We start from the raw sequence: 14619 nt of genomic DNA, 5'->3' as shown, positions 1-14619 counted from the left end.
TGCAGAAATTTTTACGATCATCATATAAAACTATTTTCCCAATCTTGACATCTATAGAAAGAAATAGCATTTGATAAAGAAAGGGAAGGCATTAGCTACTCTATTTTGTAGTAGAACAGATCCCTAATACACTTAGCCCTTAAAAAAATCTTTTTCAATAGCTGACTGGTTAATATCCCAGATGTAAACTGATTTAAAAGGGGTAAAGTTGCTTAAACACAACAGTTTGTTCATTTTTATAATGGTGTGCAAAAAAAAAAAAAAAAAAGATTATCATCAATCTCTACAGAAAAGAACATTAAACAAAACTGTCAAATTATTTCCTGAAGGTTATAGAGGTAGAAAACAGAACAGAGCTCCTGACTACAAGGCCTCGGTTCCAAATGCTAACCCATTCTCTTTCATGTCCTCATACATGCCCCACAGAATATACCTTATTCTGTTCAACTTGAGTCTTCACAGCCTCAGTATCTGTAGGTGTAGGTGTCTGATGCCATTTTGTTGCAGTTTTGTTCATTTTCTGTAACCACTGCATCATTGCACTTGATTCTTCCTGCGCATTTTGCAATTTGGAGAGTTTAGTATTCAGTTCAGCTATTTTGTCCTTGAGTAAGAGGCCAAGATCTTCATAATCATGACTTATGTCAGTCATGTCCTTTTTAATGGATGTTAAACCTAGGAGTAAAAAAAAAAAAAAAAAAAAAAATTATACTAACACATTTTCAGGGCATTTGCAGTATAGGTCTAGAAACAAAAGTTTGTTTTGAATGACATTCCCTTCCATATTGTCACTATTAAGCCTACTATGATAATGTCATAGACTTTTTAGAACTAAAAGGTTAGATCATCTTATCATGCTATCTAATGAAAAATAATCTAGGAACATTCTATAATACAAGTGAAATGAAAAAGACATTTTAAATGGAATAAAAAACTCAAACCACAAAATATTACTTAGTAATTCCTCAGGTATCAAACTCAATAAATTAGCTCAAATAATGCTATCCCAAGTGACAAATCATCTCAAATTAACCAAAAAGAAGGAAACAACCAAGTGCCAAAAGGAACAAGTGAATTTTACTAATTTCAGATGAACAAAACTGCATGGGATGTTATATAAATATGCTATTTATGGAGATTGTGACTATGATATTAAATATCATTTTAATTCAGGTTTGAAAAGTTCAGTATAACTACTCTTCACTTCTAAAAAGATTTTCTCTCAAGGAAAAAGATATCAAGCTAAATTAATCAATAACCGTTTAAGTTACTACTCACCTTTATTTGCCAAAAATTCCTGAGTATTTGTGGGAGTTCCTTCCCCATTTAATATCACTACACCTGCAAAAATATTAACACCAAAATAATCATAGATTTCCATAGTATTTCCATACATTAATAATAGATGGCATTAAATCAAACCCCATAAACAGTAACCATTTAAAAATGTTATTACTATTTGAAAATGTAAAATACTGACTCAATTTCAAAATCAAATGAAGGTTCAAAATTTAAAAATCAAACTACATCCTCTCTTTCTACATAAAATTTATTCTTAAAGTAGTAAGATGATCATCTTAAACATTAAAGTTTCAGTATATTTATATTATATGTTAATCTTTAAATATTAATTCATAAAGTGTGATAAAGTTGCTTTATTGCTAAAGTTATTATAATGATAAAGTTCCTGAAGCTCAAAAGATGCTCAGTATTTAAGTGTGTTGAATGAAGCATAAATGAATGACCAAGTGTCTGCCTTATTTAAGGACTGAAAATTGTTGCAGTTACACAGTGTCATCATGGGCTTAATGGCGGCAGAGTGATTTTGAAAGACATGAAAGTAAAGTTAAAAGTAAAACAAAACAAAACAAAACAAAACTATTACTAAACCCACATTAGGTCATACAGAGAGAGCATCATGGTTAGGAGTACTTGGGCGTTGGCGTACAACCACCTGAATTTAAATTCCAGCCCCACTAATTACTAGCCATGTGACTGGACAAACTAATCAACCAAAGTGGTGATAATAATACCTAACTTGTAAGACCACGGTGGGAACTAAAGACAGCTAACCTACCGCCTAGCAGGTAGGAACCACTCAGGGAGTATTAACTACCATTTCTCTCCTGTTATATAGCCATCCAGCATTGCTACCTTTTTCACAATCAAAATATTAAAAAATCATTTAGACTATCTCATACTTGTATCCATTGGCTACCTATGTGAAACACAAAGACACTTCCCAAATCAACCACAGGAGAACAAGTCTGAACAAACACAAACATTTAAATGTCTGAATCTAAGTTTTATTCCTTTAGAAAAATCACATACAATGCATTTCAGATGGAAGTGCAAATATCCCATAGATGCTCAAGACTAATTCCTACCATGCCCAACAGTTAGCAGTAGTCAAAAACAAACAAACAAAACACTGTTTTTACTGCAAATATAAAAGAGACATGAAGAACTGAAATAAATAAATAGAATTCCTTTCCTTAAAAAACAAAAGAAACAAAAAAAAATGACACTTCAGGAAATCTGATTAGGAGAGAAAGGAAAGATCATCACGCCATATATAATACAGGCATTCCCCGAAATGGGATTAATAGAGTGGAATAAATGGTTGGTTGAGAAAGGCCCAGCTGGAACATCAGTGTCACAATAGAGACAGCTGGGGGGCTGGTCTGACTAGATAGACCACAGTGGATACTCAGAAACTCTCAAGATAAAGATATGAGATCTGCCTATTAGTGGATTTTTTTAAAACCCTATATTGTATGTTTTAAATTAAAAACTATATCCGCAACTTACATTAATTTTAGAATCAGTATTTATACATGACTCTCTCCCTTTTGTTGAGAAGAGTGGCTGAAACATGACTCAGATTGTGATTTAGATATGCTGGCTAACATACTGCATAACTGTGTTCTTTGGGAATAATGTACAGAATAAAGTTGATGGGAACTAAATAAAAGAGGTCCACTCTATGGAAAAGAGCCTGTTTCCTTCCCTCACTTCTTTCCCAGGAGACCTGACTCATTCATCAAATATTACAATATTTCAAATCAAATTTTTAAATCTCCACTTAATTAAAGCAAAAAGCAAACAAATTAGAATCTGGTCTGTACCCTTCTCCAATATAACACTCCTTATTCTTACATATTAATTTGACTACATTTTCATTGTAGTCTTTAAGAAAATGAAACATAAGAGAAATTTGAAATATGATTAGTACAGACACTTTTCCATGGCAGTGCATTTATAAGACATCATCTTTCTTGTCACTTTCACTTTGTATTTCTGGGGTTACCTTATGCATTAACTTAAAAAATAACATACACAAATAAAATTAACATGAGTGGACACAATTCTTACAGTTTTTGCCTAAATGTAAATAAAGCACATACCTGATTTAACTGCTGCTATTGCCTTCGCAGGGGTAGTCACAGCACTTATTAGGTTACATAGTGAGATCCCACTGTTGTTTACTTTCTGAATCTCTGGTGTTTTTAAACTCCACTTTTCTTGTAATTTCTTGAGATATAAAAACACAACATTTTTCAGTCTCCTTAATATTTTCAAAGTTGCACATTATAATTTAAGTTCTTAAACATATCCTAAAGCATTAATGATTGTGGGCCCTGATTTGTGGGGAAGTGGATGGAAGAAACAGGCACCATACATTTTTCAGTCTCCTTAATATTTTCAAAGTTGCACATTATAATTTAAGTTCTTAAACATATCTTAAAGCATTAATGATTGTGGGCCCTGATTTGTGGGGAAGTGGATGGAAGAAACAGGCACCATCCCTATTTGTTCCCACAGCCCAGAAGACTGTTAACACTGTTGGGAGTGAGAAGTGGGGCATGACCCATTCTGCATTCTGCCCCTAACCTTAGTGGAAGTCAGGCTATTCCCACCTACGACGGATTCCAAAGTAACTGTCAACTGTAAGTCTGTAAAACTGTACTAGGTAACAGCCAAATTACATGACAAAATGTACTAGGAACATTGTTATAAAAATAAATAAATGGAAATTCAGAATTCCATTTAACAGTGAGTTTTAACCATCAAAATTTCAGTGAATTTTTTGAAACACAAACCTCCACAAATCTGGAGTGGAAAGATTGCCATAACTGGTCATAGGTGTTATGACTTGAGTCAGATGACAAAAGACTCGTGCACTATTTGTGCAGGAAATTCAAATACCTTCTATCTTCAAATACTGGTTTTATAGTGATATATACAAGCTAGAGTAAAATGCTGAGTGAAAAGTAGGATCTTTTACTTAATATTGTAAGAAACAGTATCAAAAATAACTCACTCCAAGTTGAGATTTGGTAGGAAAGGGAACAGATACTAGAACAGTCAGCAACTCATTAACACATCATTTTTGTAAAAGCTAATTAATGGAAAGTTTATGTTTTCCTTGAAAAGAATCAGTTATAACCTCATGCTATAGAATCATCAAAATATATAGTACATATATGAGGATTTAACTTATATGACATTAGAGCAAAGGAAACCACTATTAAGTCTTTTAACCTTTTACTACCGACACAAGCAAATGAAACATTAGTAGTAGATACAATGATTCACCTTAGTTTCTTCCAAAGATTTTCCTAAATCCTCTGCACCAAAAGAAGGCTGCACGATGGGAACTCCTTCTGTTGTTTCTTTTATCCATGACTTCAATGATTTAACAAGGACTTGGAAAGCATCCAGTTGTTCTTGACAAGAAGATATAGCTTCTTTTCTAAATAACGAAAATCACACAAGAATTTGAGCCACAGAAAGGAGATGCTCCAAAAGACTAATTGTTAATAAATAACTATTCCTATATTGAACTTAATATTAAGGAAACATCTTCCAAGTGCACTCTAACCTTTTTTGATACAGGAGGAAAGGTTTCATAGGTGGCAAGTGAACTCAGCTAAATAGGTATTTCTCTATTCCTCAGGTAAGATTCATTGATAAAGATAGGAGCAGTCAAGAAATCTGTAACCCATGTGTAACGGCACTCGGTAATGCTACATAAACTCTAAGACTACATAAACAGTTTGAACATTATTTAGATTCAATGAGCTTTGATCCATCCACTTTAAATGATGCTTAATGCCAGCAGATGCAGAACCAGAAGGGAAACGGTCACAAACCACTGGCATGAGGAAAACATAATGCCACCTAGTGGTTTCTACACTATACTACAGTCACGTTAATAGATGAACAGTGCTTCAGGAGTACAGATTTAAGTCTCCCCAAATGAGATGAAACCTAATGAGTGAAGAGTTTTAATGGTGTTGCCCCCACAGAGACTCAGGAAGCTCCATGTGAACTATACAGATCTTTGAATGCTCAGCAACACGGAGGGAGCACACGTGCCTAGCACATGAACAACTGTGAGGACAGTTACATTTGGCAGGCGGATGACACGTGCACACATGTGAGTGTGTGAGATATTGGCAGATGAGAACACACTGCAGCTGGACTTATTACTGATGACTACATAGTTTTAAAGTTGGACCCATTTGAAAGAGGAAATAACCTAGAGATTACCTAAGTAAACTAAGAACATTTCTTCTGTGCAATGTGAGTTAAACATCATGTCACATGATGAAAAATATAGCTCTGTGAGTAGTAGTGACAGCACTCAAAGTTTTAGGTAGAAAATTCTGAAGAAATAAAGAACAGTACTTGAAAGAGAAATGACTATTTTCTGTCTTTTGTGGCTCTCGTATACAAAGTTCAGCAAAATCAAATGTATATTCTAAACTAACATGAGATAAGAAATCAGAAGTCCAATTACAAAGCTTATCCCTGCACAGCTTTTTAGCTCAACTTAGGTTCATTCTCTTGTTTCTTATCTTGTTTTTTCATAGACTCATGATTCATCTACTATTCTTTAAAAAGTAAACTGTTATACAAAAAAGGTCATTAAGAACTATATTGAAATTGCATATAGATTCTGAGTTAAGCCCAGAAAGCAAAGAACCATAAGTCTTTCAAGGTTATTTCTGCCTTTGCAAATAAAAATGTGATATTTGCCAAAGGCTTCAGAGACTATTGTAAGTTCAGATCATTTTCAGTAATGTACTACCAACACCATTTTTCTTACACAATGCTTTCCACTTTTTTATGTAAGAAGTATTCAATTTGCCTCCTAAATACTTTAATAAATAAAATGCTTAATTTTAATAGCAAAAAGTTACCAAAATGTAAAAACATTTATAAAGTAGCCCTATGCTTATCTCAAGTTTACGAAATTGTTTCATTTATCTACATAAGTAAATAAAAGTAATTCACTGTAATTAGTATCCAGTGGAATAAAACATAAGTTTTAAAGCAGTACTTACTTTTCTTTGATGGTTTCTTCCATTTCCTTGAATTTCTTTGACAAATTATTTGTTTTTTCAAAAACCAGAGCCTTATCACCTGGCAAGCCATGGCTGGATATCTCTTTCAGGACACTATGCAAAACTTCAAGATCTTTCTTATGTTCTAAGAATTCAGAAGTCGATTCCTATAAAGCATTTAGATATTTAGTCAATATAGATGTTGCTAGATCTTCCAATGGCATTCCATCCAGTGGTATGTATGCGATCAGAATGGCTCTACTCAGAATTTCACAGACAAATGAGTCTGCCTGTGGTCAGTACTCTAAACATAGTAACTTGCAGATAGGCTATTTGAAAGAGAACACAGTAAACTTCAATTTTAAAATGCACTCTATATTACATCTCTTTGTGGGTTCTGTCATGCAAGATGATACTTACACCACCTATGACAGGTGTGATAAATGGTATGTATTTCTCATCAATGAGCAAAGGCTTCAAAGAGAAGATGGGGTTTGAGACTTTTAAAGGAAGAAAACATATATCTTTACTAATCCATAAACAATTAAAATGATGAGTGCTAATTATAATACTGTCAATAAATGTATGAGTTTGCCTTAACTATCAATCTACTTGATCAGCCTCGTGAGTACTAACGAAGACATACCTGCATATACTGAGACAATTCTGTAACATCTTTTCCTGGCACATCTACCTCAGTAAGAGCCTGAGTTTTTGTTTCTAAAAATGTTTGGAGCTTTGCTGAGAGGTTCTCAAACATTTCTACTTTGGTTTTTAGCCCCTCCATTTTGGCAAGTTTTTCTTTGTGTTTGTGGCTTGCTTCTGAAAACCGAACAGACAAGTCCTTCATCTTAGCTTGCAGTGAGGATGCAGTAGACGGGTCTGTTGTTTCCATAAACTTCTTCACTTTTTCATTCATGGCATTTATACTGCTCTGACGACCTGCAATATCCTGTTCCAGCATCTGAAATGAACCAAATATTGCATGTGTTTTATAATGATGTTTACAAATAATGCCACTGAGTTTTAATAAATTACTATTCATAACACATAAGCTTGAACAACCTGTGACTAAGAAGGTTAACAGTTGGAACTGAATGACAAGTTTGATCTGTCCCTTGAGGGATCCCATCCCAAATCTCTTCAAGGGAGAGTGGAGAACAGCTGGCTAGTTGCTTGAAAAAGGCAGGAGGCTGCTGCTACTCAGCAACTCCTGGGATCTAATGGAGCCTGGGGATTAGCCATGGTCTTAATTTTTAAAAGGCCAGACAACAACAAGATTGATCTGATTAACCTCATGTGCAGCTGGGCTGAGGCAATAATAAACAAGATAAGACTCGATGTATGTATAAGCCCTCCATAATGAATAATATTCATGAAAAAGTATACAAAGCCCTTTCTCTACTCCACAGAAAAATCATTTTATACACTTGATTTTGTGCAAGCGCTACTGTCCACACTGTTATACTCAGAAAATACCTGTTTCTGTATCCTTAAATTTATCTGAAATCTACCTATCCTTGCAGCTGGGGTGTTTTTTTTGTTTGTTTTAACTGTAAGATTTTATTTTCCTTTTAAAATATCACTTACAATGTTTTTACTGATGATATCCTGAAGAGCAGCAGAGTTTAAGGGCACTTGACCTTGTTCCTTCAGAGAACTTTCCACACTTCCCATCCAGTCCAGCATTTCATCCAAGCCATCCTGCACACTCAGCGAGCGGGTCAGGGTTATCTGGAGTTTTTCATTTCGTTCATTAACAGACTTGGACAAATCATCGTATCTTGCAACAATGTCATCTAGTACAAACAGATCAGAAAATGTTAACCACAAAGTTCTCTTTGTCCTACTTCTTTTCAAAAATACACCAAGGTGAATCACAAAATTTCCACACAAAAATTGAAAAAAGAAAAAAGGTTTAAATAATAAATCCATAATGCATAAGAAGAATACCACCTAGAATCTTTAAAAAGAAAGAAAGAAAAGGTCTCAGTGGAAAATGAAAAATTGATATCTTAAAAAAAAAAAAGTTAATATGTATCATCACCGTTTAAAAAGAGATTTCTGGGTGCATAAACATTTCAATTGTCCCAGAGAGATGAAAGAGTGGTCCAAACGGCAAGCCTTTAGAATAAATATTGGTTCTCAATCTGACATTTCAAATTAGCTATACTTATTGATAACTATTTGGGGGGGGGGGGGGGACAATCATACACAGTTATTCCCAAAAGACAATACACAGTCATAAAGATTTATCAAGAATTAACATTCACATATGAAAAATCTCTCTCTCTCTCATACCCACATAAACAGTAGTGTGCAAGTGCTAAGCTTCTGTCATCCTTCACAACCTAAACAAAATACTCAAATGCATAAAATTGGCAGATGCAAATGAATTGAGAAAATAGACAATGAAATCCCACCTAAAGAAAGTTGAGATTATGCTTCTAAAACATAAACAAATAGAATTTATTTAAAAGTTTAATAGCAGACAAAAGGAAAAAATAAACTTCACTGGCTAACCTATCTCATATGAGATAAACTTTACTTTCAAATCTAAAGATTAGATGCTAAAAAAAATGCTTTATGGTCTAGTTTTTACTTGAATATAAAGTTCTACATTTTAACATTCTACATTCTATATTGTAGACCACTGAGAAATTCAAAGAACAATGGTTTTTAACTGCAGCTTGAGATTAGTGAGCTGCTTGTCAATTAGGCCAACTGTACATCAATAGGGTAGGTGACATCAGTTATCTGTTTAGCTTTGGTAGGTGATTTTCTAGGCAAAGTCGGGTATTTTCATATAATTAGCACATTACGAGTGTGACTTTGTATAGGCTGAATATGTGTCTCCCTCAGAATCTATATTGTTGAAGCCTAACCCCCTATGTCATAGTATTTGGAGGTGGGGCCTTTGGAAAGTGTGACATTATGATATAATAAGAAACATATTCGGTCTCTGACCATGGTTCCTGACATAGAGCTCCTGAAATGCTTGTAATTTCCTCAGCAATAGAGGCACTAGGAGAATCTTTGTTCTGATATTTGGTCTTTGACCTCAGTTCTTGACACAGAGCTCTTAAGACCTCTGTAATTTCCTGAGTGATATGAGCATCTGTCACAGCCCCTAAATCCCTTGGGATATCCTGGGTGCATCTTCTGTTGTAATGAGGTATCTCTTGGGGGCCTCCTTGGTAGCCCTGTCAGGATGAGGGCTAGTAGCCAGGGGAACCAACCATGTAATTAGAGGCTGGAACTTTCAGTCCTATGCCTCGGCCTCCGGGGAGGGGAAAGGGTCTGAAGGTTGAGTTCATATCAATGGCCACTAATGTAATCAATCATGCCTTATGTAATAAAGCCTCCATAAAAACCCAAAAGGAGCGGGTTCGTGGACCTTTCAGATAGCTGAATAACTGGAGGTTCCTGGGGGTTGGTGTGCCTGGAGAGGGTATGGAAGCTCCATACCCTTTCTCCCTTGCCTTACTCTATGCAAATCTTCCATCTGCTCTTCATGTGTATTCTTTGAAATATCCTTTATAATAAATGGCTTAACTAAGTAAAGTGTTTCCCTGAGTTCTGTGAGCCAATCTAGCAAATTAATTGAACCCAATGAGGGGGTCATGGTAACACTGATTTATAACCAGTTGGTCAAAAGTTTAGGACGCATCCTGGGACTCATGATTGACATCTGAAGTGGGAGCACTCTTACGGGACTTAGCCCTCAACCTATGCAATCTGACACTATCTCCAGGTAGATAGTACCGGAATTGAATTGAATTATAGGACACCCAGCTGGTGTCTGCTGGAGAACTGCTTGGTGTATGGAGAACCCGCCCCCCCACACACACACACCTGGTCACAGAAGTGTTGTGTGTTGTACTGAGTGGTATGTGAAAGTAGGAAAAACACTTAGGCTTTTCCTGTCACTCACAGGAGGTAGTTAGGTCATGAGGGTACGGCCCTTGTGAATGTAATTAGTACTCTTATGACATGAGAAAGATGATCTGTCTCCACCACTCTCTACCATGTGAGGACACAGCAAGAAAGCAGCCATCCATAAACCAGGAATAGGACTCACCAGGAACATGACCATACGTCCAGAACCATGAGAAATAAATGTCTGTTGTTTAAGCCACTCAGTCTATGGTATCTTTGTTACAGCAACCTGAACTAAGACACTGTTTATTCTGTACTTCTTACTGATAAAACATTGTTGCTGAAGTAAATTCTTAATTTTAGTAACTAAAAATTATTTTAGAAAAAGGGACAAAACAAAATCTACTATTAGAATGTCACTTATTTAGTCATTGGTTTTCTTAGAAGTCAGAAAGATCTTAGAGAAACTCTTCCATATCTTAAATACAGTTCCACATATTACTAGAAAACTATGCCAGACAGGTTTTTAAAGTCTTAAAATAATGAAATATATTATATTTAAACAACTAAAAATGAACCTATGGATTCTTAACAATGGGAAAAATGTCAAAATGCTTCTTCAAACACCAGAAATACAAATAAGATAGTCTTTCTCTTTCAAATCTCTACGCTCAAGTCCTTACAGCAATGGTCTCCAATGTGGATGAACAAGACAGTGCATAGGCGTAGAGAAACAAAACGTTAGAACTTTCATTCATATTTTAATCTCATACTTTAAAATTCTCTATTTTTTGTGTTTTATAATTATAATACACATAATAATAATATAGTAATATATGCATATAATTTATAAATATATGTGAATATATGGGAAGCAGGCTGAAAATCATTTGATCAAAAAAGTTTGGATGTCTGTAAGAATGAAAAAGGGTTTCTCTTCTACAGAGTGGTTTTAGAAAAGTAAAGTTCCATCCTTCTTTTCATATAAAATTTCAACTCAGATTTCAATTCATGTTCTATTTAGGGTGAAACATATATCCAATCATCTGCTGCAGGAGTTTTTTTATTTCACACAGTCACACACAGAAATATTATATACTTCAGCTCACTCATTAAATACCATGCAAAGCAGCAAAATGAAAACAAAAACCACATACAATAAGACAGCAAATAACACTAATTGATAATCCACTGTGCATTTAGCATAAACTAAATACTATGGGTAGATACCAAGAATAACACACAATAGCTCTTCTCTCAACAGACACACTGATCTAATGCGAGAGGTACAAGAGCACCATTGTAACAAGTTGCTAGTGGGAACACTGCTTTAAGGCACATCTCTCAACCTCTTAAAGCCATGCTCCCAGTATTGATAAACACCCTTGATAAAGACCCTCGGAGAGTCTATTTCAGCCCTAGATTGAAAGTCTACCTCAGCCCAATGCCATCAACCAAGAGAATTTTATAAAGATCTACTTTCTGTGGTGAACATCACATAAATAGTTTCTGTTATATTTACTAAATATAAAATCATAATTTAAATATACTCTTTTCAAGCTATGCAGCCCCCACTCATAAGATTCTAATACACCTGCCAAAGAAGGCATGCCTTCTTTCAGCAGCACCATTTCAGAGGGAAAAATCACAAATAACACAATATATAATAGTGAACATTTTCTCCATATCTATTAGAACATCTTGATTTAGAATTTACCTGTAATACAGAAAACAAGGAAATGAATATCTTACCAAGTGTTTTCTGGATATCATTCTTGGCTGGAAGTAAAGATCCCCTGGCATCTAAAAGCACTTCAGCTGTTTTTTTCAGTTTCTCTACAGCAACCTGCTGGCTTGATATCTGTCCTTGCAGAGCCTGTAGGATTAAATGCTTTTCAATTATATTCAGTAGGACTAAAAAACAGATTTCCAATATGGGAAAAAAATGATTTACAATAAGATAAAGTTAAATTGGGCAGAGTAAACTTTTCATCATATAAACTTTCATCCTCATAAACTTACTCCAGAGTTCTCAGTTCAGTAAAGCCAGTTATAAAGTAGCATCAGCAAACCATCAGCCAGTCTGGATAATACAAATTCAGTTTTGAAATAAACCCTTGGGTATATATGTTCATAATAATTTGCCTGGTTCCTGACATTACAACCCTCTAACTCTAGCCTAAGGTCCCTTTTACTCCCACTTCTAGGCTTTGTACAATACCCTGAGTATCACCAAACAAACAAACAAAACAACAAAAGACTTCTGAGACCATTTCTGACTCGAGGTGAGGAGATAATTAAGGACTTTCATATCAGTAGATCTTGAATCAATACTGAGTCATATTTATTTCTGTTAATTCACTAAAAGTTACCGAACATCTAACAAATTCAAAAGGCCTTGCTATGTTTTGTGAAAATACAAAACCAAAAACAGACATGAAGCTTACTCATAGGGATCTTATAGTCTAAGGCAGAAAGTGATAACTGCCAAAGGTGAGCAAGAAAAAATGCTACTGGGAGTTGAGGGGAAGAATAATGGGGGAGGGAAACGAGGGCACCTCAGTGGTGGTGGCACTGAGATGGGTCCTGAAGAACGTGTGGATTTAGGCAAGTAGAAATGGAGATGGAGAACATTTCCCTGAAGAACAAAAAGAAGGCACAAAGATGGGATAGAAAAATCTCAGGTGAAGGGGAGAGACCGATCCAATTTGAGAATGGGTATGGGTGAGTAAATAGAAAGGCCTCAAATGTCAGGCTAAGGAGTTTATATTTTATCTTATAGCAACGGGGAGTTATTCAAGGCTTTTGAGTTGAAGGTGTTGACATGCTCAGAGCTGTCCTAGAGGCAGGCTAAATTTGTAGCACTGGATGGGAAAAATAAGGGGGGAAGAAATAAAGCAGAAATACCGATTAGGGGCAACTTCAGCAGTAACAAAGCCCCGAGACTACTGAGGATTGAGTTCTTAGGACGATTCCACTAATCAGTCTGTCTGGACTGAGAAAGTGGGATTAGTTACAGATCTGGGACGAGTCCAAAGGACTCTGTAACATTACCTAAAGCTGCTCTGCCCATTATGGTAGCCACTAACTACATGTGGCTTTTTAAATTTAAATTAATTGACATAAAATAAAATTAAAAATTCCTCAGTTATACTAGCCACATTTCAAGTGCTAAGTAGCCACGTGTGACTAATGGCTACCGAATGGGACAGAGCAGATTACAGAACATTTCCGTCCTCACAGAATGTTTTATTAGACAGCACTGCTCTAGAGAGTGGGAACAAAGGACAAAAGGACACAAGAGGAGAGAAGGATCCAAAGATTTTGAGCCTAGGAAATTAGCAGAATTTGTAAAGAAAAGTGAAAGCAAGTTTAGGAGTAAAGGAGAGCCTGTTTTGGAATTCATAACCTCAAAGTGCTTTTGGGACCCTCATATAGAGAGAAACAGCCAAGCTGGAAACGGAGGAGACTCTGAACACAGGCTGGAACTAGACATAAAGAATTAGAAGTCAAGATACATGATGAAACTGCTAAAGGAGAAAGCACAGAAACATCAGAGAAGGAGAGTATAGAGAATCACGGAGGATACTTATGCTGTTGAGGTGATGGGAAGAGGAAAAAGAGATAGAACAAATGTCATCAGGAAGGTAGAAATGGGCCCAGAATAGAAATGGCTCCAAAGCTTAAAGGAAGAAAGTGGAAAAGGTTAACAGTGTCAACTGCTTTGGAGAGGACAATGTAAACCAAAGACTAATGAGTCCTTGAATTTACTGAAGAGAGGTCCCTGAGGCTCGAGTGAGCAGATGCGGTTCAACAATGGGAAGGAGGAGCAGAGAGACAGGTGAAGGAACCACAGATCAGTCTCCAGAGGTTGGGCCCTGCCCTCCCACAGCCCCTGCCTGAGTGGCTGACTGGCCACACACACCCTACAATTGCCTTTAATTTCACTTAAGGAACCCGAGCTCCTCTTCTAGTCTTGCATTCAGATTTCAAAGTCCTATAAGTCCAATTGTAGATGAACTCATTCCTGGTAATGGGCCCAGGTTTCCAACTGCCTCTTGACTGTTTCCATCTGGGGGTAAACAGTCATCTTAAACTCAAGAAAGCCTAACTCTGAAAGTTTGTCTCATTCCCTACACCTGTACTGCACACTGGGGTTATACCTAATTGTCCAAGTAGTAAACCTGAGGCTCCTATAGAGCCCATCCTCTCTAAACCTTCTTTTCCACGTACAAATGAACCATCAAGCCCTGACAATTTTATGTGCTTTATTTATTTTTTTCAATCAGACTTCTGCTTTGCATTTCTGGATCACTGCAGCATAGTCTCTCACTTGGATTATTGAGAAAAGACTCCTAACTGTGCTCCTGCCTCCAATCACTTCCCT

The 14619-nt window shown here is 35.9% G+C and overlaps 1 protein-coding gene across 1 annotated transcript in view; it reads right to left on the bottom strand.

The window, feature by feature from the left end:
- The window catches only part of DST (dystonin), a 447950-nt gene that overhangs the window by 105766 nt on the left and 327565 nt on the right, over positions 1-14619 (bottom strand). The window contains 8 exon segments of the mRNA XM_008572189.1: positions 434-675; positions 1279-1341; positions 3408-3534; positions 4600-4756; positions 6354-6520; positions 7000-7317; positions 7944-8152; positions 11985-12108. Coding sequence (XP_008570411.1) covers positions 434-675; positions 1279-1341; positions 3408-3534; positions 4600-4756; positions 6354-6520; positions 7000-7317; positions 7944-8152; positions 11985-12108 — 1407 coding nt within the window.

The sequence above is a fragment of the Galeopterus variegatus genome, unplaced genomic scaffold, assembly GCF_000696425.1.
Source record: "Galeopterus variegatus unplaced genomic scaffold, G_variegatus-3.0.2 Scaffold763, whole genome shotgun sequence".
NCBI classification, from domain to species: domain Eukaryota; kingdom Metazoa; phylum Chordata; class Mammalia; order Dermoptera; family Cynocephalidae; genus Galeopterus; species Galeopterus variegatus.
The sequence above is the reverse complement of the archived record's forward strand: the minus strand, read 5'-3'. Positions and strand labels throughout refer to the sequence as shown.